Source organism: Pan paniscus, chromosome 15 (assembly GCF_029289425.2).
Source record: "Pan paniscus chromosome 15, NHGRI_mPanPan1-v2.0_pri, whole genome shotgun sequence".
NCBI classification, from domain to species: domain Eukaryota; kingdom Metazoa; phylum Chordata; class Mammalia; order Primates; family Hominidae; genus Pan; species Pan paniscus.
Genome location: NC_073264.2, coordinates 59,629,561 through 59,653,604, shown reverse-complemented (window position 1 = coordinate 59,653,604; position 24,044 = coordinate 59,629,561). Strand labels below are relative to the sequence as shown.

The 24,044-nt window shown below is 37.5% G+C and overlaps 1 protein-coding gene across 13 annotated transcripts in view; it reads right to left on the bottom strand.

Moving 5' to 3' along the window:
• The window catches only part of KIAA0586 (KIAA0586 ortholog), a 119,292-nt gene that overhangs the window by 15,034 nt on the left and 80,214 nt on the right, over positions 1-24,044 (bottom strand). For 9 of the 13 annotated variants that reach the window (XM_014347567.4, XM_008957006.5, XM_008957007.5 and 6 more), the window contains exons 28-29: positions 22,962-23,116; positions 19,044-19,149 (exon numbers count right to left, since the gene is read on the bottom strand). The exons of 1 other annotated variant lie outside the window; for it this stretch is intronic. In XM_014347567.4, the coding sequence (XP_014203053.2) occupies positions 19,044-19,149; positions 22,962-23,116 (261 nt within the window). Of the gene's footprint in view, positions 1-9,353; positions 10,706-15,850; positions 17,472-19,043; positions 19,150-22,961; positions 23,117-24,044 lie in introns of those variants that run through there. 3 more of the 13 variants (XM_024925427.4, XM_034937632.3, XM_024925426.4) reach the window with 3 other exon arrangements.

Below are 24,044 nucleotides of genomic sequence, written 5' to 3'. Positions count from 1 at the left end.
CATAGCCTCTGTGAGGCTTATCACAAAAAAAGGTTCCTGACCATTCTGAGCTGACAAGTGTAACAAAGACTAACAATTAGATTTTAAGATACATTTTAGCAATAACATTTTACTGAAAGACTTTTGTGGGTATATATTCCATAACGAGTAATTTGTTTTACCATTTTAACAGAGAGCAAATAGCATTCGAGCTTAAAATAATTCACAAGTAATTGCATTTCTTCTTACTTAGAAACCCAAGAGTAATTTTGACCTCTGTATTTATTCCAATTAAAAAATATACCCAAGAAAGTCTTAAATTTGGAATCACCATTTTTAGGTCAAGGAAAAGGAGCCCATCAGGGACACTGAAAATAATGAGGTGTATTACACAGCATTTGTCATGCACATATTTAAAAATATTTTGTAATTATATAAAAGAGTGATCCTGTTTTATTTTGCTCTTATAATAATAATAATAGATTTCTTAAAAGATATCTTTTCTGAAAATGATGGAATTGATTTCATTTCATTTTCATCTGTGGAACTGTAAAAATTACTATGGTATATGAGATGTAAGACTTGGGTTTCCCAGTCTGCACATGCAGGATTGCCCAGATCATACCCATTGGCTACTCCCATCCTAAAAGCTGAGGCTGAACACAAATACCCTTTCCTGTTCCATTAAATCTTTCATCCTATGCAAGGTAATTCTGAAGTAAGCCAGAGAAACAGAAGTGAAGTAACAATTTGGTATGTAGTTTGATGCCATCTTATCAGCCATAGGTATTTACCTCCTCTTGTCTGCTGCATACACATACATGTTCAGGCATATTTTTTTTTCTTTTTTTTTTTAATTACACATTAAGTTCTGGGATACATATGCAGAACGTGCAGGTTTGTTACATAGGTACACACATGCCATGGTGGTTTGCTGCACCCATCAACCCATCATCTACATTAGGTATTTCTCCTAACGCTATCCTTCCCCTATCCCCCACCCCCCGACAGGCCCCAGTGTGTGATATTCCCTTCCCTGTGGCCAAGTGTTCTCATTGTTCAACTCCCACTTATGAGTGAGAACATGAAGTGTTTGATTTCCTATTCCTGTATTAGTTTGCTGAGAATGATGGTTTCCAGCTTCATCCACGTCCCTGCAAAGGACATGAACTAGTCATAATACACATGGCTGCATATTATTCCATGGTGTGTATGTACCACATTTTCTTTATCCAGTCAATCATTGATGGGCATTTGGGGTGGTTCCAAGTCTTTGCTATTGTGAATAGTGCTGCAATAAACATACGTGTCCATGTGTCTTTATAGCAGAATGATTTATAATCCTTTGGGTATATACCCAGTAAAGGGATTGCTGGGTCAAATGGTATTTCTGGTTCTAGATCCTTGAGGAATCACCACAATGTCTTCTACAATGGTTGATTTATATTCCCACCAACAGTGTAAAAGCATTCCTATATCTCTACATCCTCTTCAGCATCTGTTGTTTCCTGACTTTCTAATGATCGCCATTCTAACTGGCATGAGATGGTATCTCATTGTGGTTTTGATTTGTATTTCTCTAATGAGCAGTGATGATGAGCCTTTTTTCAGATCTTTGTTGGCCACATAAATGTCTTCGTTTGAGAAGTGTCTGTTGATATCCTTTGCCCATTTTTTTTTTTTTTTTTTGAGACGGAGTCTCGGTCTGTCCCCCAGGCTGGAGTGCAGTGGTGCAATCTCGGCTCACTGCAAGCTCTGCCTTCTGGGTTCAGGCCATTCTCCTGCCTCAGCCTCCAAAGTAGCTGGGACTACAGGCGCCCACCACCATGCCCGGCTAATTTTCTTTTCTTTTCTTTTCTTTTTTGTATATTTTAGTAGAGACGGGGTTTCACTGTGTTAGCCAGGATGCTCTCCATCTCCTGACCTCGTGATCCACCTGCCTTGGCCTCCCAAAGCCCAAAGTGCTGGGATTACAGGCGTGAGCCACTGCACCCGGCCCCTTTGCCCGCTTTTTGATGGGGTTGTTTTTTTCTTGTAAATTTGTTTAAGTTCCTCACAGATTCTAGATATTAGCCCTTTGTCAGATGGATAGATTGCAAAAATTTTCTCCCATTCTGTAGGTTGCCTGTTCATCTGATGATAGTTTCTTTTGCTGTGCAGAAGCTCTTTAGTTTAATTAGATCCCATTTGTCTATTTTGACTTTTGTTGCCATTGCTTTTGGTGTTTTAGTCATGAGGTCTTTGCCCATGCCTATGTCCTGAATGGTACTGCCTAGGTTTTCTTCTAGGGTTTTTATGGTTTTAGGTCTTATGTTTAAGTCTTTAATCCATCTTGAATTAATTTTTGTATAAGGTGTAAGGAAGAGGTCCAGTTTCAGTTTTCTGCATATGGCTAGCCAGTTTTCCCACCACCATTTATTAAATAGGGAATCCTTTCCCCATTGCTTGTTTCTGTCAGGTCTGTCAAAGATCAGATGGCTGTAGATGTGTGGTGTTATTTATTAGGCCTCTGTTCTGTTCCATTGGTCTATATATCTGTTTTGGTACCAGTACCATGCTGTTTTGGTTACTGTAGCCTTGTAATATAGTTTGAAGCCAGGTAGTGTGATGCCTCCAGCTTTGTTCTTTTTGTTTAGGACTGTCTTGGCTATATGGGCTCTTTTTAGGTTCCATATGAAATTTAAAGTAGTTTTTTCTAATTCTGTGAAGAAAGTCATTGGTAGCTTGATGGGGATAGCACTGAATCTATAAATTACTTTGGGCAGTATGGTCTTTTTCACAATATTGATTCTTCCTATCCATAAGCATGGAATGTTTTGCCATTTGTTTGTGTCCTCTCTGATTTCCTTGAGCAGTGGTTTGTAGTTCTCCTTGAAAAGGTCCTTCAAACCTCTTGTAAGTTGTATTCCTAAGTATCTTATTCTCTTTATAGCAGTTGTGAATGGGAGTTCACTCACGATTTGGCTGTCTATTATTGGCATACAGGAATGCTTGTGATTTTTGCACATTGATTTTGTATCCTGAGACTTTGCTGAAGTTGCTTATCAGCTTAAGGAGATTTTGGGCTGAGATGATGGAGTTTTCTAAATATACAATCTTGTCATCTGCAAACAGAGACAATTTGACTTCCTCCCTTCCTATTTGAATATGCTTTATTTCTCTCTCTTGCCTGATTGCCCTGGCCAGAACTTCCAGTAGTTTGTTGAATCGAAGTGGTGAGAGAGGGCATCCTTGTCTTGTGCTAGTTTACAAAGGGAATGCTTCCAGCTTTTGCCCATACAGTATGATATTGGCTGTGGGTTTGTCATAAATAGCCCTTACTATTTTGAGATATGTTTCATCAGTAGCTAGTTTATTTAGAGTTTCTAGCATGAAGGGGCGTTGAATTTTACTGAAGGCCTTTTCTGCATCTATTGAGATAATCACATGGTTTTTGTTATTGGTTCTGTTTATGTGATGGATCATGTTTACTGATTTGCATATGTTGAACCAGCCTTGCACCCCAGGGATGAAGCTGACTTGATTGAGGTAGATAAGCTTTTTCATGTGCTGCTGGATTCGGTTTGCCAGTATTTTATTGAGGATTTTTACATTGATGATCATCACGGATACTGGCCTGAAATTTTCTTTTTTTTGTTGTGTCTCTGCCAGGTTTTCGTATCAGGATGATGCTGGCTTCATAAAATGAGTAAGGGAGCAGTCTCTCTTTTTCTATTCTTTGGAATAGTTTCAGAAGGAATAGCAGCAGCTCCTCTTTGTACCTCTGGTAGAATTCGCCTGTGAATTTGTCTGGTCCTGGGCTTTTTTTGGTTGGTAGGCTATTAATTACTGCCTCAATTTCAGAACTTGTTATTGATCTATTCAGGGATTCGACCTCTTCCTGGTTTAGTCTTGGGAGGGTGTATGTGTCCAGGAATTTATCCATTTCTTCTAGATTTTGTAGTTAATTTGTGTAGAGGTGTTTATAGTATTCTCTGATGGTGGTTTGTATTTTTGTGAAATCAGTGGTGATGTCCCCTTTATCATTTTTTATTATGTCTATTAGATTCTTCTCTCTTTTCTTCTTTATTAGTCTAGCTAGTGGTCTATCCATTTTGTTGATCTTTTCAGAAAACCAGCTCCTGCATTCATTGATTTTTTTAAGGGTTTTGTGTGTCTCTATCTCCTTCAGTTCTGCTCTGATCTTAGTTATTTCTTGTCTTCTGCTAGCTTTTGAATTTGTTTGCTCTTGCTTCTCTAGTTCTTTTAATTGAGATGTTAGGGTGCCAATTTTAGATCTTTCCTGCTTTCTCCTGCGGGCATTTAGTGTTAGAAATTTCCCTCTACACACTGCTTTAAATGTGTCCCAGAAATTCTGGTACGTTGTGTCTTTGTTCTCATTGGTTTCAAAGCACTTATTTATGTCTGTCTTAATTTCATTATTTACCCAGTAGTCACTCAGGAGCAGGTTGTTCAGTTTCCATGTAGTTGTGCCGTTTTGAGTGAGTTTGTTAATCCTGAGTTCTAGTTTGATTGCACTGTGGTCTGAGAGACTGTTTATTATGATTTCTGTTCTTTTGCATTTGCTGAGGAGTGTTTTACTTCCAATTATATGGTCAATTTTAGAATAAGTGTGATGTGCTAAGAAGAATGTATACTCTGTTGATTTGGGGTGGAGAGTTCTGTAGATGTCTATTAGGCCTGCTTGGTCCACAGCTGAGTTCAAGTCCTGATTACCCTTGTTAATTTTCTGTCTCATTGTTCTGTCTAATATTGACAGTGGGGAGTTAAAGTCTCCCACTATTATTGTGTGGGAGTCTAAGTCTCCTTGTAGGTCTCTAAGAACTTGTTTTATGAATCTGGGCGCTCCTGTATTGGGTGCATATATATTTAGGATAGTTAGCTCTTCTTGTGGCATTGATCCCTTTACCATTACGTAATAACCTTCTTTGTCTTTTTTTATCTTTGTTGGTTTAGTCTGTTTTATCAGAGACTAGGATTGCATCCCATGCTTTTTTTGCTTTCCATTTGCATGTAAACATTCCTCCATCCCTTTATTTTGAGCCTATCTGTGCCTTTGCATGTGAGATGGGTCTCCTGAATACAGCACACCGATGGGTCTTGACTCATTATCCTATTTGCTAGTCTATTTCTTTTAATTGGGGCATTTAACCCATGTACATTTAAGGTTAATATTGTTATGTGTGAATTTGATCATGTCATTAGGATGCTAGCTGGTTATTTTGCCCATTAGTTGACACAGTTTCTTCATAGTGTCAATGGTCTTTACAATTTGCTATGTTTTTGCAGTGGCTGGTACAAGTTTTTCCTTGCCATGTCTAGTGCTTCCTTCAGGAGTTCTTGTAAGGCAGGCCTGGTGGTGACAAAATCTTTCAGCATTGGCTTGTCCCTAAAGGATTTTATTTCTCCTTCACTTATGAAGCTTAGTTTGGCTGTATATAAAATTCTGGGTTGAAAATTCTTTTATTTAAGACTGCTGAATATTGGCCCCCCATTCTCTTCTGGCTTGTAGGGTTTCCGCAGAGAGAGCCACTGTTAGTCTTATGGGCTTCCTTTTGTGGGTAACCCAACCTTTCTCTCTGGCTGCCCTTAACATTTTTTCCTTCATTTCAACCTTGTTGAATCTGACGATTATGTGTCTTGAGGTTGCTCTTCTCAAGGAATATCTTTGTGGTATGCTCTATATTTCCTGAATTTCAATGTTGGCCTGTCTTGCTAGGTTGGGGAAGTTCTTCTGGATAATATTCTGAAGAGTGTTTTCCAACTTGGTTCCATTCTCCCCGTCACTTTCAGGTACACCAATCAAATGTAGGTTTGGTCTTTTCACATAGCCCCGTATTTCTTGGAGACACTGTTCATTCCTTTTCATTCTTTTTTCTCTATTCTTGTCTTCACGCTTTATTTCTTTAAGTTGATCTTCAATCTCTGATATCCTTTCTTCCGCTTGATCAATCTGGCTATTGATACTTGTGTATGCTTCACAAAGTTCTGGAGCTGTGTTTTTCAGCTCCATCAGGTCATTTATGTTCTTCTGTAAACTGGTGATTCTAGTTAGTAATTTGTCTAACCTTTTTTCAAGGTTCTTAGCTTCCTTTATTATGGGGGAAGGAATTAAAGAGGGGAAAACGTGATTTTGATTAAGGCAATATACTCAGACTATTTAGGTTTAGATGACCTGAGTAAGCAAAGGGAAATTACAGTTCAGCTTTCTGTAGTCCTTTCCAGAGCTAATTTGAAGGAATAGAAAGGGTTAGAACATGCTCCTTTAGCTCGGAGGAGTTTGTTATTACCCACCTTTTGAAGCCTACTTCTGTCAATTCATCAAATTCATTCTCCATCCAGTTTTGTTCCCTTGCTGGCGAGGAGTTGTGATCCTTTGAAGAAGAGGTGTTCTGGTTTTGGGAATTTTCAGCCTTTTTGCACTGGTTTTTCCTCATCTTTGTGGATTTATCTACCTTTGGTCTTTGATGTTGGTGACCTTCAGATGGGGTTTCTGCGTGGATGTCCTTTTATGTTGATGTTGATGCTATTCCTTTCTGTTAGTTTTCCTTCTACCATTCACGCCCCTCTGCTGCAGGTCTGCTGGAGTTTGCTGGAGGTCCACTCTAGACCCTGTTTGCTTGGGTATTACCAGCAGAGTCTGCCAAACAGCAAAGATTGCTGCCTGTTCCTTCCTCTGGAAGCTTTGTCCCAGAGGGGCACCCACCAGATGCCAGTCACAGATCTCCTGTATGAGGTGTCTGTCAACCCCTGCTAGGAGGTGTCTCCCAGTCAGGAGGCATGGGGGTCAGGGACCCCCTTGAGGAGGCAGTCTGTCCCTTAGCAAAGCTTGAGCGCTATGCTGGAAGATTTGCTGCTCTCTTCAGAGCTGGCAGGCAGGAACATTTGTCTGCTGAAGCTGCACCCACAGCCGCCCCTTCCCACAGGTGCTCTGTCCCAGGGAGATGGGAGTTTTATCTATAAGCTCCTGACTGGGGCTGCTGCCTTTCTTTCAGAGATGCCCTGCCCAGAGAAGAGGAATCTACAGAGGCAGTCTGGCTACAGCGGCTTTGCTGAGATATGGTGGGTTCCACACAGTTCCAACTTCCTGGCGGCTTTGTTTACACTGAGGGGAAAACCGCCTACTCAAGCCTCAGTAATGGCGGACGCCCCTCCCCCGACCAAGCTTGAGCATCCCAGGTCGACTTCAGACTGCTGTGCTGGCAGCGAGAATCTGAAGCCAGTGGATCTTTACCTTGCTGGGTTCCGTGGCAGTGGAATCCGCTGAGGTAGACCACTTGGCTCCCTGGCTTCAGCCCTGTTTCGAGGGGAGCAAATGGTTCTGTCTTGCTGGCATTCCAAGTGCCACTGAAGTATGAAAAAAAACTCCTGCAGCTAGCTTGGTGTCTGCCCAAACGGCTGCCCAGTTTTGTGCTTGAAACCTAGGGCCCTCGTGGTGTAGGCACCTGAGGGAATCTCCTGGTCTGCAGGTTGCAAAGACCATGGGAAAAGCATAGTATCTGGGCCGGAATGCACCGTTTATCACGGCACAGTCCCTCATGGATTCACTTGGCTAGAGGAGGGAGTTCCCCGACCCCTTGCACTTCGCGGGTGAGGCAACACCCCACCCTGCTTCTGCTTGCTCTCCGTGGGCTGCACCCACTGTCTAACCAGTCCCAATGAGATGAGCCAGGTACCTCAGTTGGAAATGCAGAAATCACCCACCTTCTGCATTGAACTCGCTGGGAGCTGCACAATGGAATTGTTCCTATTCAGCCATCTTGCCCAGGTCCCTAAGATATATCTTATACATATAATCTTAAATATATTCACTGAAGAGAAACAATTTTGTTGAAACTTAATTTATCTCCCTAACACTATATTGAACATGTACCATCTTTAGCATTTCCTCACCAGCATCCTTTAAAGCTTAGGACAAATATAGGTTAATTTCCTATCTGTTAAAGGAGAGCTGATTATAACATGAGTATTCAAAAAGGAGAGATTTCCTAGAAACAGTCATGCTAATAAAAGCTAACACTTTCAGGGCTGGGCATGGTGGCTCATGCCTGTAATCCTAGCACTTTGGGAGGCCAAGGCAGGCAGATGACAAGGTCAAGAGATTGAGACCATCCTGGCCAACATGGTGAAACCCCGTCTCTACTAAAAATAGCCGGGTGTGGTGGCACGCACCTGCAGTCCCAGCTACTTGGGAGGCTGAGGCAAGAAAATCACTTGAACCTGGGAGGCAGAGGTTGCAATGAGCAAAGCTAACACTTTAATAGCTCTTAATATATGTCAGGTTCTAGTAAAAGTGTATTTTATGTCTTTAATTACCATGAAATAGCTATACTATATTACAGATAAGAATAGCACAGAGAGGTTAAGTATTTCACCCAGGGTCACCAGCTAGTAAATAGCTGAGCTAGGATTTGAACTCATGCAATTTTTCTCCAAAGTGCCTCTAATTCTAAATAGAACAGAATCATCAAAAACAACTGGAGTCTTTAATCAGTGTTTCTCAAAGGGTGGTCCTCCCTCTTCTGCATCCGAATAACCACAGGTACTAGTTTAATGTTTACATTCCCAGGCCCCGTCTCAGGCAAACAATCACTTTAGGATCTACATTTTATTAATAAATACTCCCAGAGAATTCTGTCTGTTAAAATTTGAGGAATACTGTATTAGAGACTAACAATCTAGTAGTGGTTCATCCTATATGCATAATAAGACTATATCACTTCTCTGTTCTAATTTATTAATTTATTTTAGTTTTCAGTCAAGCTTTTAGTAAAAAGATCATAAAATAACAGTTTCTTACAGCCATACATTAAGACTGCACACTTCTGAATGGAGAGATCACTCACCGGTGAATTGCTTTTTTATGACACTGGACAGCTGCGTAGCTACATCTCTGGCCTAAATTTATTTGAGGGTAATGTATTCTGAACTGAAATAATCAAGCTTCTCTTATTTTCATTATATGAACAAAAAGGGTAGAACTGGTTTAGTGGAATAATCCACTGTTACCTGCTTGAAATAGTCTGCCTAATTTATATAAAATTAAAATCACTAAAAAATTTTAAGTAAATCATTACTAGGTTGATTAGAAGAATAGCATTAGAAGACTACAACACTAATTATTTTTCTAGAGGATGCATTTGACATGCCAGCTCTCATTCACAAAACTACGTTGTTGCATTTGTGTTGAACTGCCTCACACAGCACACTAATGTGGGGGTGTAATACACATACTTCTAACTCAAAGCTGCTTTCAGGAGCTACTCAACTAAAGGAGATTGCCTTTGCAGTTAGGGAAGCAACTACTGAACTTACGTATGAATGAAAAGAACTGTACTCCCTGCATAACAAGAGATTATTTTGGAGACAGTTAATAAAAACCACATATCCTTTTTATTAAGTCATAAAGAAGTATCAAAATTAAAAGCAAAAATTACAGGGTAAGACTTAACAAAACTACTAGGGCATCAAAGGAGGTGAAAATGGAACTAGGTGCAGGGCACTATGAATTAATGAACATGGGAAGGACAAGGATTGGGAGAACAGTGAGCATGTGCTGAAGATACCATGGGAGAGGATCTGGTGAAAAATTTGATCTTAGACAAGCACCTACGTAAAGAAATGATGGGATAAGATTTCTAAACCCCACTATGTGCTTAAGAGTTATCTTCGCCATTGGTGCTGTCTCTGTCATCCTCTCCTTCTTCAGCCTCTTTTTCATCATCCTTGATCAACTCCAGCTGGTCATCCCCCATCTTCATTGTCATCATCATCTAGTAGGTCCTCCTCAGCAAAGTCATCTGCACCCCGCTCCGACTCCACCTTCACATTAGTCTCATCTTTCTTCATCGAACTACTGCTCTGCTCCTCTTCCGACTCATCATCCTTCATCTCTACTGCTTGTTTCCCCTGTTCCTTTTCAATTTTCTTCTAGGTTTTCTAAGAGAGAATCCACTTTTTGTTTTATCTGGGTCAATTCCTTCTTAATGACCTGAAGGTCATCTCCTTTCAACTTTCCAGACTTGGAAGATCCCCGCTGTCCTCTCTTAGAATTGAAGCCACTTTTTCCCCTTCATGTTTCCTGATACATGCTGACATTTCGAGGGCACTACAGCCCGAGCAATAGGAGGAGGAGGAACATGTGCTGGGTAACTGTACATCCTATCATAATAATCCCGTTGAAAGTCATGGTCCAAGTCAAAAGAGGAGCTGTACATCTCCACCTACAGCGGCCCGGGCATTTCTCTCATTAACATACTAAACAAAGGCAAAGCCCTTATGAACAGAGCAGCCCACAATTTTGCAATACTTTGAAAAGACTGCCTCCACATCAGATTTCTGGAGCACAAGAGTGTTGAGATTCCCAGTGAACACACGGGAGTTCATGGAGTGAGGATCCGTCTTGTCGGCAACGTTGCTGGCCACTGTGTTGGATGATGAGGCTTCTCACAAAGCCGAAAATGTAGCTGAAGATCAAAAAAATCTCACAGAAGTGGGGAGGCAGAAGAGATTCGATTCTGAGACTCCTACTCCCGGGTACTATGTGGAGAAGCCAACTGCTGCCCAAGGTCGGCAAGGCGGCCACAACTGCTCAGTCTTCATCTCTTCACGAAATGGCCTTTCTTCTTTTTATCCCGGGAGAGCAGATGCTTTGTTTTATCCATCTCTCTAGGGCCACAGCACTTTCTATGGTACTTTATGTAAAGGGATGCTAAAAAAGATTAACCTAAGAACGAATGCACAATGGAATATTATTCATCTATAAAAAAATAAAGTAATGATACCTGCTACAATATGAATGGACCTTGAAAACATTATGTTGCCAGGTGCGGTGGCTCACACTTGTAATCCCTGCACTTTGGGAGGCTGAGGTGGGCAGATTGCTTGAACCCAGGAGTTCAAGACCAGCTTCGACAACAGAGTGAGACCTTGTCTCTACAAAAAATGAAAACAAAATTAGCCGGGCATGGTGGCACACGCCTGCCATCCCAGCTACTCAGGAGGCTGAGGTGGGAAAATTGCTTGAGCCCGGGAGGTCAGAGGCTGCAGTGAGCCATGATCACGCCACTGCACTCCAGCCTGGGTGACAGAGCAAAATTCTGTCTCAACAACAACAACAACAACAACAAAAACCCCAAAAAACTAAAAGAAAACATTATGTTAAGTGAAAGAAGCCAAAAAGAAAACCACATCTTGTATGATTCCACTTATATGAAATGTCCAGAATAGGGAAATCCATAGAGACAGAAAGTAGATTAGTGGTTGGCAGGGTTAGGGTTGGGGAGGGTAGAATGGAAAACAATTACTAATAGATATGGAGTTTCTTTTTAGGGTGAAGAAAATGTTCTGGAATTAGAAAGGGATGGTAATTCAGCAACTTTTTGCATATACTAAAAACCACTGAGAATTTAAAGGGAGAATTTTACAGTATGTGAATTATATCTCAATTTAAAAAGAAAGAGTGAATGAATGTCAACACGATTTTTCTTTCTCATCTAAAGTTCAAAAAGATTCCCCATGAACTAGTATCTAAGCTGATTTAATTTTCCCCACCCTTGGGCATATTCTCGGCTGCCCCTACCCTCTGTTCAACTATTTTGTCCTCAAATAATAAAAATGTATGTTAATACTATAAAAGAAATCAATCTTTTGGAAAAGCAAATAAAAATAACTTTAGATTAGTCCACTGTGGCTGTTTGCACGACTGTCTACATTAAAAAGAGACAGTAATGGAAAAATGATTGTAATGAAATATTCTCATTTTTCTCTTCCCTTCCTTCTTCCGTCTTATTACTAAATAACAGAATTAAATGTTGTTTGGGGTTAATAGCAAATGATGTAATCATCAAATTTAATTCCATGAACATTTACTGATCACCACAGTGCTACACTGGGAAACAAGCGCTCTTAAATAAGAAACAGATAACATATCTTAAAAACAAATCACAACACTATCCCATATATCACTTTCTTTGGAATATTAAATAATCAGTCCTGGAAATATAGAGATGATAAAAGCAGCTCTTATCAACAAGCTGTTAAGTCACACGATAAATATTTATTAAATGCTTATTCAATAAATAGTATTACAAAAGGAAAGGAGCATCAGCTTTGCAATCAAGTCGATCTGGGCTGGAATTCCAGATCTTCATTTTCTAAATTGTGTGCTTTGGGAAAATTAGTTAACCTTCAAGAATCTTATCATTCTCTCTTGTAAAACAGGAATAAAACTACCTGAGTCAGGCATGATGGCACACACCTGTAGTCCTAGCTACATGGAAGCTGGGGCAGGAAGACTGCCTGAGCCCAGGAGGTTGAGGATGCAATGAACTATCATACCCCTGCTCTCCAGCCTGGGTGACAGTGAAACTCTATCTCTATAAAACAAACAAACAAAACTACCTGCATGGCATGGTATTGTGATGAATAAATGAAATTAACATAGAACACACCTAGCAAACCTCTGGTAAATGTATTCCCCTGTTTTGTTTTGTTTTGGTTTTGGTTTTGAGACAGGGTCTCACTTTGTCGCCCAAGCTGGAGTGCAGTGGTGCGATCTCAGCTCACTGCAACCTCCGCCTCCTAGGCTTAAGCAATTCTCATGTCTCAGCCTCCCAAGTAGCTGGGACTACAGGCATGTGCCACCACGTCCGGCTAATTTTTGTATTTTTAGTAGAGACGGGGTTTTGCCATGTTGGCCAGGCTGGTCTCGAACTCCTGACCTCAAGTGATCCATCCGCCTCGGCCTCTCAAAGTGTTGGGATTGTAGGTGTGGGCCACTGTGCCCAGCAAAAAACTGTTGTTAAGATTATGATTATGTTCAAGGCAGAAAAGAGCTAGGGGAAGAGAGTGGGTTAAAATGAATAAGACGTTTTCAATCGGAGGTTCAGTAAGAACTCAGAAAGATGGAGCTGAATGTTGAAGAATAAGTAATTTGTAGGCATATAAAAGTGGGGAGAGAAGGTAACTCTGGGTGGAAAGAAGATAATGCAAAAAGGCATTGAAGCTTAGTAGCGTAGAGTGTGGAGGGCCCTCAATTAATGTTTACTGAGTTAAACTGTGTTGATTACACATTATATTGGATGTGCCAGTAAAAAACACAAGTTTTTGAGCTGACAGTTCTTCCCTTTCTGAAATCTAAAAAAGAAAATTTTAAACAAGAGTACTTCCACTGTAGATTAGCACATACAATTTTTCTTTGTTTCCAGTTAGTCACTATTAATTACAAAACATAAATGTTTCAGATTTCTAGTCTAAATGGAATGTATTTTTAAATAAACACCTAAAAATCCAATTTAACTGTATTGAAAATATACTGTATTATAAAATACGTCAAACTATCTCCTCCTAAAGTGTTAATATAAGAAAAAGATGTAAGAGTAAATAAATGTAATACAGTATCACATTTACACACCTTTTAACAACAAAACCTTTTATACTTTCCCAAGTGATAAGCTTTTAGTATAAGCTAATTAAGAAAATTCATAATAAGCAAAAGTGTCATAAACTTAGTAATATGTACATCATTTTATTGAAGTATAATTTATAACCAGTAAGACTAACCATTGAAAAATTCTTAGTTATATAGACACTACCCCAATCAAGATATATAATATTTCCATCAAAATGGAAAAAAGTTCCCTCCTGCCATTTGTTGTCAAACTCTTCTTCAAGGCAACCACTGACCTGTTCTCCATATCTATAGTTTTGCCTTTTCCAAAAAATTTTGCCTTTTCCATATAAATGGAATCATACAGTATGTAGCCTTTTAACTTCTTTCACTACATTTAATGCAATTGAGATTCATCTGTGCTGTTGTGTGTGTATCAGTAGTTCACATCTGTTCATTGCTGAGTACTATTCCATTGTATGGATGTACCACACAGATTGTTTATCCATTTACTTGTTGAAGGACATTTTGGTTGATTCCAGTTTTGGGTAATTATAAAATAAACTGCTAAAAAAGTTTTGAGTACAGGTTTTGTGTGAAAATAAGTTTTCATTTATCTTGAATGAATACATAGGAAATGGACTGCTGAGTCATAGGGTAAATTTATGTTTAATTTTATAAGAAACTGTCAAACAGTTTTCCAAGGTGCATGTTGCATTCTGCATTCCCACCAGCAATGTATCAGAATTAGAATTGATCTATATCCTCACCAACACATGGTAGTATCAGTTTCCTTGATTTTAGTCAACCTAATGGGTATTCAGTGGTATTTAATTTTTAATTTGCATCTTCCCAATTACTAATGATGTTGAACAATTTTCCATGTGCTTATTTGCCATCCAAATTTCTTTTTTGGTGAAGTATCTGTTCAAATCTTTTATGCATTTTAAAAATTGGGTTGTTTTCCTAGTGTTGAGTTTTGTAAGGTTTAAAAATATATTCTGGACATAACTGCTTCATCAGAAAGCAAATTTGCAAATATTTTCTTCCAGTCTGTGATTTGTCCTTTTTCATTCTCTTAACACTGTCTTTTGATGAACAGAAATTTTTATTTTGATTAAGTCCAATTATCATTAGTTTCTGCAATAGCTTAGAAATCTTTGCTCAACCAAAGGTCACAAAGAAACATTTTCTCCTATATTTTCTTCTAGAAGTTTTGTAGTTTTAGGCTTTACATTTAGATCTATGATCCATTTTTTAGCTCATTTTTGTGTGTTGGTGAAATATAGATTGAGGTTCTTTTTTTTGTATATAGATGAGCTCTGTCCAAACACCATTTGTTGAAAAGATTATCCTTTCTCCATGGAATCGTCTTTCCCATTTGTAAAAATCAATTGATCAACTAATCATAAATGTGTGGACTTATTTTTTTGAATTCTCTATTCTATCCCATTGATATTTATGCCAATATTCCACTGTCTTGATTACTGTAGCTTTATAATAAGTCTTAGAGTTATATAGTATAATCTTCCAACTTTATTTTTCTTTTTAAAAGTTATTTTGGCTATTCTAGGTCCTCTGCATTTTCTCATGAGTTTTAGCTTCAGCTTGTCAACTTCTACCCAGAAATCCCTGCTGGAATGTTTTTGAGATTGCACTGAATCTACAGATCAATTTGGAGGGAACTGACATTTTAAATTCTGCCTTGTCCCTTTGGCAAATTTTGTGCAGGACAGTTTCCAACCACTCTCCCAACAATAAGAAACTTCTAATAGTGCTAATAAAAGATTGTGGGACCAAGACTATTTCCTTCTTCTCCGCCAGGAGTGGATTCTTTTTTTTTCTTTACCCTTCCCCCAGCCAAATAGGTTTTCACCTATACCCTGGAAATAACAGATGTGTTGCCCCTTCCTCAGTGGCTTAAGGCTTTTGTTCTTAAAGGAGAAGGGTCAAAGTGGGGCATCCTGTCTTTCTGGCAGTGACAGCCACTCCCCTCATTCAGGCCTGCACCAGTGAGAGAGACTCTCTGCCTTTCCCCACAATCTTTCTCTAGAGGTCTGTGCAGAAGATGCCTACAAGTGGGTGTGAACTCCACTTGTATCTGTGACTACCAATGGTTCTATACTTGGCCTTTAGAAACCCACTTAAAAAGTTTAACCAAATACTTCTTATCTGCTTGACTGGTGCCTGGTGTCTCTTTCTGTAACCATGCTCTGCCACAAGTGAGACAGTGCTTGTGTCTCTTCCTGTAACCATGCTCTGTCACAAGTGAGACAGTGCTTGTGTCTCATCTCTTTTTGGAGGAGTCTGTCTTTCCTTGGACTTTAGGCTACTTAGTTGCTCTGCATCAGAAGCTCTCTGATGGGTTCAAGAAATGTTAATGATTTTGTAGTTTATCTGACATTTTATTATAGTTAGGGTGAAAGTGACACTCTTTCCAATTTCCTCATCCTAGGTGGAAACAAAACTCCCAAATTCAGCAACATTTCAAAGTGAATTTATTTTTTGTTAACCAATAATAGCACGGATTTGTGGACATTTATTCAGACAACGCTTGTTACACATTTGGATTCACAGATTTTTGGCACACTTATTAGTCTGTGCCCCAACCCCTCCCTATCAGAGATACACACACATAGTTTTGAAATCCCTATCATATCTTAAGATTTTTAAAAATCAACTTAAAACCCTTATAACTATGGTTTTGAAATTACTAAGGTCAATTGTAGTTCTGATAGCTATTGTAATTTAGCTAAATTTCAAATACAAAGGCAAAAAATGCACCATTCTACTAAAAAAGAAAAATAATTTGCACACGTGGTCAAAATTAGCTTCTAAGAATATATAAGCTTTGAATTTCCTAATGTTCACATATTTAAAGTTATCGTCACAGCTATATGAGTATAAAAGGTGCTAAATTTTCTAGAATTTAACTCAGGACATAATGCCAGAAAGAAATATTTGTGATTCTGTATTTCCCACAAAAATGTAAACTGATTTTGACAAATAACAGCAATTACACCTATTACTTTTAGCACTTTGATACTTATTTTCTGAGTAACGTGTAATCTACAAATAAGAAAAACTAAAAACTGCTGTGATTTTTTTCAAGCAAATTTGACAATCCAATCTATCACAGCATTTTACCATAAAACATATGACTTATTTTTTCCCCATTGACTGATAGTAGTATATAGTATGTTTGACTTTGTAATGATAATTTATTATGATGGTCTTAAAATTTAAAGAGAAAAAAAGAAGGAAAATAATTTTTAAAGTGTACTATTTTAATACATTACTTTATAGAATTTAATTGTTCCTGGGCTCATGACAAATAAATTGACTTAAAACTAGCCTCTTATTTGTATTGATGAAAGTTAATTTGCATAGCAAAAGATGAGTAAAAATTAACTTGTACAGCAAAGGGGGAAAAATAGAAATGACCATTCAAATACTTTTTAAAAAAGTACTTTCACTATAAAACTGTTAGATACATTAATCAGTACATAGAATCAGGTAAGTGGTATCACGTGGTCAAAGATAGACCCAATAAATTCAATACCAAATTAAAAGGTTTTACTCTTAAAGGCTCCAAAGATACCATTTGTCAGAACAATGAATTCCTCTCTTTTATATTAAAATCTGAAAGTAATAATCAAGGTGGAAAAAAACTAAGTACTTTACTAAGTTCCTAGCAATATGGTGCTGGAATCTGTGTCCTACCATTCTTCGGTTAATTTTTAATGGATGATCATTAAAACAGCTGCTACTGCTCCTTTCTTTATAGACATATATTAAACTACTACACATTTCAAGTGAAATACATGATACTTCCCCCTGAAATAGCCAAAATTTGGGGTTCTAGTATTCTTGGAAGCATTTATCTGCTAGAAAAGATGTGGTTTTAATTCCCCTGTGATAAGGTGAATTTCCTTCATTATCTTCAAGGTTTCTATGTATGAGAGGATTGAATTCCTTCAAGGTCACCCAAAGTCCTGAGAGCTCCAGAGAATTATTTTGGCACTCTGACTTCTATTTTCTGCAACATTTGGCAATGTCTCAGAGTTTCATCAGAGAAAAAAAATAATAAAACCCACAAAATCTATGGGGAAAAAAGTCATAACTGATTATATTTGCCAAGGCAATCATATTCATTCAAGAAATTTTCTAGTATAAAGATATGTACCAATTATAGAGTGAAAGACTTCGCCTGTATTTAAAATGTTCTCTTTATAGCCCACTGGTATTTATTTGTTTTAGTCAAGGCTGGTATAGGTCTGCTCTCTTACCTTTTGTATTAGATGTAAAATTAAATGTAAAACATTTCAAATGTATTAAATCCAACTGTTGTAAACCCTTTCCACATAAAACTTCCTTCTACCAGCTAACATCTTACCAGAGACATTTTCCTATCAGCTGAGAAAAATAATTATTTCATTACATACAACATCCCCAAGAAAATGAAATTCATTCATAATGTCAAAAATGATTGATTTTTAAAAACATTAAAGAAACTATCATTGACTGCGAAGGACAGTTCATAAATGAGAACTCAGTAGAAGAACATGAAGTAAATTCTGACATTATCTTAGAAACATTTATCTGCCCATATCGATATACTATCATGATTAATTCTTAAATCACCAGAAGAAGAGTTTTATAGGTATTTTCCATAGTACATTAATATTAACGTACTATGGTGAGGTTAAAAAAAAAAAGGGTCAGGAGGACAAAGTTCTGAAAACTTGGAGCAAGAGGGGAACAGACAACAAATGGAAGAGTGAAAACCTAAACCTTAAGTGGCATAATCTTACTATCTTGAGCACTTCCTCATTTAGGTCCTTCCCAAAACACCAAATGCATAGTTACATTTGCAATTATACCGGCATTCAATAATACGCATTTGCTCAATTAAATATTATTTGAAAATTAAATAAAAATCACAGTTATAAAAGCAAAAAAGAAAAATTCCACTTCTCAAAATATTTCTAATACTTCTTCCAGAATTGTGGGCAGAAAGTTTTTAAACAGAAGAGATCTTAATTTCTACTGCCAAATTTCAGATTTTAGGTTATAGAAAATGTAAATGACTAAGAAGCAAGATGGCAAACAAAACACAAGGCCAACAGCCTTGTAGAAACATAGAGACAACATCAAAATGCTTGAATGCTGACTGTGGAATTAAAGGTAACCACACGAGTTTGATAAAGAACTATGATATGGTCATCCATATCACAGTATGTAATATGAGAGGCAATTGCTTTTAAGTTATACTTGGTCAGCACCACCACGCACTAAATAATGTGCTTTACAAAGCATATTAAATACAGCCATAATCCCTGTCTTTAACATATTGTAATGTCAAACAGACCTATATACAGATAAAAAGACCTCGGTATTCAATCGAACAAGAACTAAAAGGCAAGGGTAAAGGAAAGACACCAGCTAAGAGTTTAAAAAATCCACTAGAAATAGTGTTTACTGGTAAAAAGAACTAACTAACATAGTCAAATACAACACCGATTCTTCATGTAAATGGACTAAATGAGAGAAAACAAAAGAAAACAAAAACCTAGAGAGCAGTGGGATGTATAAAAAGTAAAGAATTCTCATATTTGTTCAATATTCAGACAAGTATCAAACTATTGTATTATTACATAAAAACAAGTCTTACCTTGTTGCTGTGAAGGTGCAATATCAGATTTATTTCTAACACATAGGTAACTTTGTGATGGTTTGTGTTCAACTTGCTTAACATCCTGATTTTGCTTTAGTTGGTACTAAATAATTTAAGATATGAAGTCATAATATTATTTTTTAGTTACTTAAAAAAATCTGAGAAGTCAAATTATTCAAGTGTTTATAAAATTTTAATAATATGCTTGCTTTCTAGTTGCTTTTTATTGCTTTTTATTTATTCGCACTTCTACCAATAAATAGGTGATGAGGTACATATTACAAAAGAAAAGACGTTGCAAAAAAAAACCTTTAAAAAGATTTGGATCATATATACAGATTTCAAATATTCAAGTCATTTCTGTCTATTTTCATTAGAGAATTCAGAGCTACTTATGAATCAAACTACTTTATATACATATAATGGATTTAGACAGGATAAGAACTTAATTTGGCAGCAAACTCTTCCATATAACCACTTTTTGCATAAAATGAAAATCTGCATAATGCACTGCAATTTTCGAAGAGCTTTTATATATAGTAACATCATTTAATTCTCAGAAGTGTGAGTAGGTATTGTTATCTTCCATTTGCCATTCAAGAAACATATGCTCCACCATAAGCACTATCATCTCTCATATAACATAACCAAATTAGAAATTTACAGTAGTCACAAATCTCTTCGTAATCACACATCACAAATTGTGTGATTTTCTTTCTTCTCTTTCCTATTTTATGCGCTTAATTATAAATGAGCCCCTGAAAACAGCTTTAACAGGAACTTAAAAAGAAATCCCTGGACCCTTATCAATAAATACAACCATAGAAGAATCTAAAACATCTGTCCACATGGACACAATGTAATCACTGCACCTCTGACAGGCATCCTCTTTATCTAGGGGTAAAAATTAGTAGCTCTAAGCTGCAGTAATAATAACTAGCCTTAACTCTGGTCTTCCAAGTTTAGAGCCGTTAGTCATGTATGTTTCTGCCTCGAAGGAAATATTATCTTGGTGTGTATTTCTAAGATGGGTACTAGGACTACCTCTGGCTCTGGCTGCTGAAACTTTGAACGTTTCTATTGGTTTCCTTACTTACTCACAGCGAATAAGAGCTGTGGCCACAGGAGCTAAACTGCCTGTGTTCAAATCTGGGTAAGGCATTTTCTAGCTTTGACCTTGGGCAAGTTATTTAACTGCTCAATACCTCAATTTCCTCATTCATGAAATGGGGATAATAGTAACAACTACCTCATTAGGCTGTTATAATGATTAAATAAGTTAAAATACATAAAAAACTTAGAACAGCATCTAGCACTATAAATGTGTGCTATTATTAATAACCATAAGTCCCTGCTAGCTAAAGAAATCTAACAAGGGAATTTTTTGAGGCCCTTTCTTCTGGTAACACTTTATAGCTTTATTCTAAAACAAGCCATCAATTAAAAGGAAGTAATCTTTCTTTTATTGTTAAAGTTTTATTGAGATACATGTAACAGACAATAAACTGCACATATTTAAAGTATCCAATTTGCTGTTTTGACCTACCTATAAACCCATGAAACCATCACCACAATCAAGATAATACAATAAACATATCCATCAATCTCAAAAGTTTTCTCACACCCTTTTATCTTCTCCTTCTTGCCCTTTCCACCTCTAACTCCTACCATCCCCCAAAAATAACTGAAATGCTATTACTATAAATTAGTTTGCATTTTCTAAAATTTTATATAAATAAAATCAGTGTTTTTTTTTTTTGGTATGGCTTCTTTACTCAACATAACTTTTGTAAGAACCATCCATGTTATTGTTTGTATTCATAGTTCATGCCTTTTGGTTGCTAAGTATTCCACTGTACAGGATACACCACAATTTGTCCATTTACCACTTGATGGACATTTGTGTTGTTTTCAGTTTTTGGTTACTACAAATATAAGGTTGTATGAACATTCACGTACATGTCTTTGTGTAAATATATGTTTTAGTTTCTCTTGAGAAACTAGGAGTGAAATGCATGGTTCATATGGTGGGTGTATATTTTTAAATGGCCAAGCGCTTTTCCATAGGGGTTGGATCGTTTTACATTCCCAATCAGCAAAGTATGAGAGTTCAGTTGCTCCACATCCTTGCCGACACTTGGCATGACCGTCTTTTAGATTTTAGATATTCTAATGGATGTGTGGTGGTAGCTCATTGTGGTTTTATTTTGCATTTTCCTAATGACTAACTCTGCTGAGAATCTTTTTTTTTTTTTTCAAGAAGGAGTTTTGCTCTGTCACCAGGGTGGAGTGCAGTGGTGAGATCTTGGCTCACTGCAAACTCCACCTTCCGGGTTCAAGTGATTCTCCTGCCTCAGCCTCCTGAGTAGCTGGGACTACAGGTGCACACCACCACACCCAGCTAATTTTTGTATTTTTAGTAGAGATGGGGTTTCACCATGTTGGCCAAGATGGTCTCGATCTCTTGACCTCGTGATCCACCTGCCTCAGCCTCCCAAAGTGCTGGGATTACAGGCGTGAGCCACCACGCCCAGCTAAGAATCTTTTTATGTGCTTATTTGCCATTTATATTATCTTCTCTGGGTAAAGGACTGGTCCAAATCTATTGTTCATTTTTCAACTGGATTGTGTGTTTTCTTAATATTGAGTTATGTGAGCTCCTTATATATTCTGAACAGAAGTCTTTGATCAGATAAGTGATTTGTAAATATTTTCTCCCAGTCAGTGGCTTGCCTTTTAATTCTCTTAACTGTGTTTTGAAGAACAGAAGTTCTTATTTTTGATAAGACCAATTTAAAAAATTATTATTCATAGATAGTACCTTTGGTATCATATCCCAGAAATGTTTGCCTAATCATGGTCACAAAAATTTTTTTTATACCGAAGTTATTAACAGATACTTTTTCATTATTAACTAGTTTTTCCTGATCATTGCTTGGTCACAGGTTGGTAATACTGAACCCCACATAATCATGTGTTCCATAAACAATCTTTATCTTACATATTTTTTGGTTTCATCCGTAACACGTCCTGCTGCATAATACCATGAATACTTATTCATAAATTAGTTCAAAATGGGTAATTTTGAACGAATTTCCAATACACAAATAAAAAACTACTTAATACTGAACTTTTTTAGATTAACATCTTGGTGAGTAATTAACCTATTTTTTCAGTACACAAGATTGCATGGGCCATTGGCTTACCTCAGCATTAAATTTCTTATGCAATACATTTCTTATGAAACACTTTTTACAAATTTCAATGTAATAAACACTTATCAAGCACCTACTATATGTAAATTACTGAGCTAGGTATTGCATGCAGATACAGAGATGTAAATGAAATCGCTACCTTACTTTTATATATATTATTTTTATGTTTTATTTACTTATTCATTTTTTTTGAGACAAGAGTCTCACTCTGTCACCAGCTGGAGTGCAGTGGTGTAATCTGGGCTCACTGCAACTTTTGCCTCCCGGGCACAAGCAATCTGCTGCCCACGTCAGCCTCTCAAGTAGCTGGAACTACAGGAGCCCAGCTAATTTTTGTATTTTTTGTAGAGATGGCATTTTGCCACATTGCCCAGGCTGGTCTCAAACTCCTGGACTCAAGCGATCCACTGTCTCAACCTCCCAGAGTGCTGGGATTACAGGTGTGAGCCATTGCACCTGGCCATTATTTTATTCTTTAATTTAAAGATAGGGAATTAAGGCTTAAAAGAGGCTAAGTAATGTGTTCTAGGGCACAGCTTGGGTGAACTAGATTTATATTCAGACTTGAGTTAGGAAATAAAGGAGGCATGATTTGAAGCTATCTGACTCCAGAGGCTTGGCTCTTGACGGGGTACCATGCTAAGGCAACAGTGTTTCAATTCTCATTTTAAGTAAAATACAAGTGCTATTAATTTGGTACCTGGGAAAAATCTTCAGCGGCTACTGGTAAATTAACATCATTTTCTTGTGCTGTCAGAAGTGTTGTGGGAAGAACCAGCTTAGAATTTGGCTCCAACTCCAATTCTCCCAAACTCATTGGACCATGACTAGCACATGAATCTTCATAAATACTACCTGTTATCAAAAATGTAAATAAAAAGTTAAAATAAAGTGTTAAATTTATCTTCAAAAATGAACAAGTAGTTGACTAAAACCACCAATATTTCTCACCTGCTGAATTAGAACTAGCAGTGTACTTCAAACAAAAACACTTGGACCAAGCCTTCACTGCAATTAAAACCAAAACTCAGAGAGAATGCAAAAAGTACCTATGTTCAAACAAATCCATGGAATATTCTATGTAAAGTTCCAATCAACAAGTTGCCCATGCAGTTCATCTGCAGCCTCCTTCCCACATACGAACTCTTAATACTCCTGCTTACCTTTCCTATCTCTAAGAGTCAATAGAATACTTTCTATCTAAAATGTAATCTTAAAGCAAAGGGCAATTTCCTGCCTGGAAAATGTTGGTATTGCCTAGCTCTATTCTGTAGATTTTGTTCTTCAAGTGATCAAGCTCTTATTTTCTTATCTAAATGGCACCTCTGGCTGAGTGCAGTAGCTCATGCCTGTAATCCAGCACTTTGGGAAGCTGAGGCGGGTGGATGCCTAAGGTCAGGAGTTTGAGACCAGCCTGGCCAACATGGTGAAACCTGTCTCTACTAAAAATACAAAAATTAGCTGGGTGTGGTGGCATGGCACCTGTAATCCCAGCTACTCAGGAAGCTGAGGCAGGAGAATCGCTTGAACCCGGGAGGCGGAGGTTGCACTGAGCTGAGATCGCGTCACTGCACTCCAGTCTGGGTAACAAAATGAGACCTCGTCTCTAAATAAATAAATAAATAAATAAATAAATAAATAAATAAATGGCACCTCAGTCAAATCAGTAAAAAGAAGACAAGAGCAGAGATATCTATGTATCTAACCACTGTACCTTTGTATTGCACTATATACTCCAAGCACTTTCATATATGAGTACATTATCTTATTACATTTGAACTTT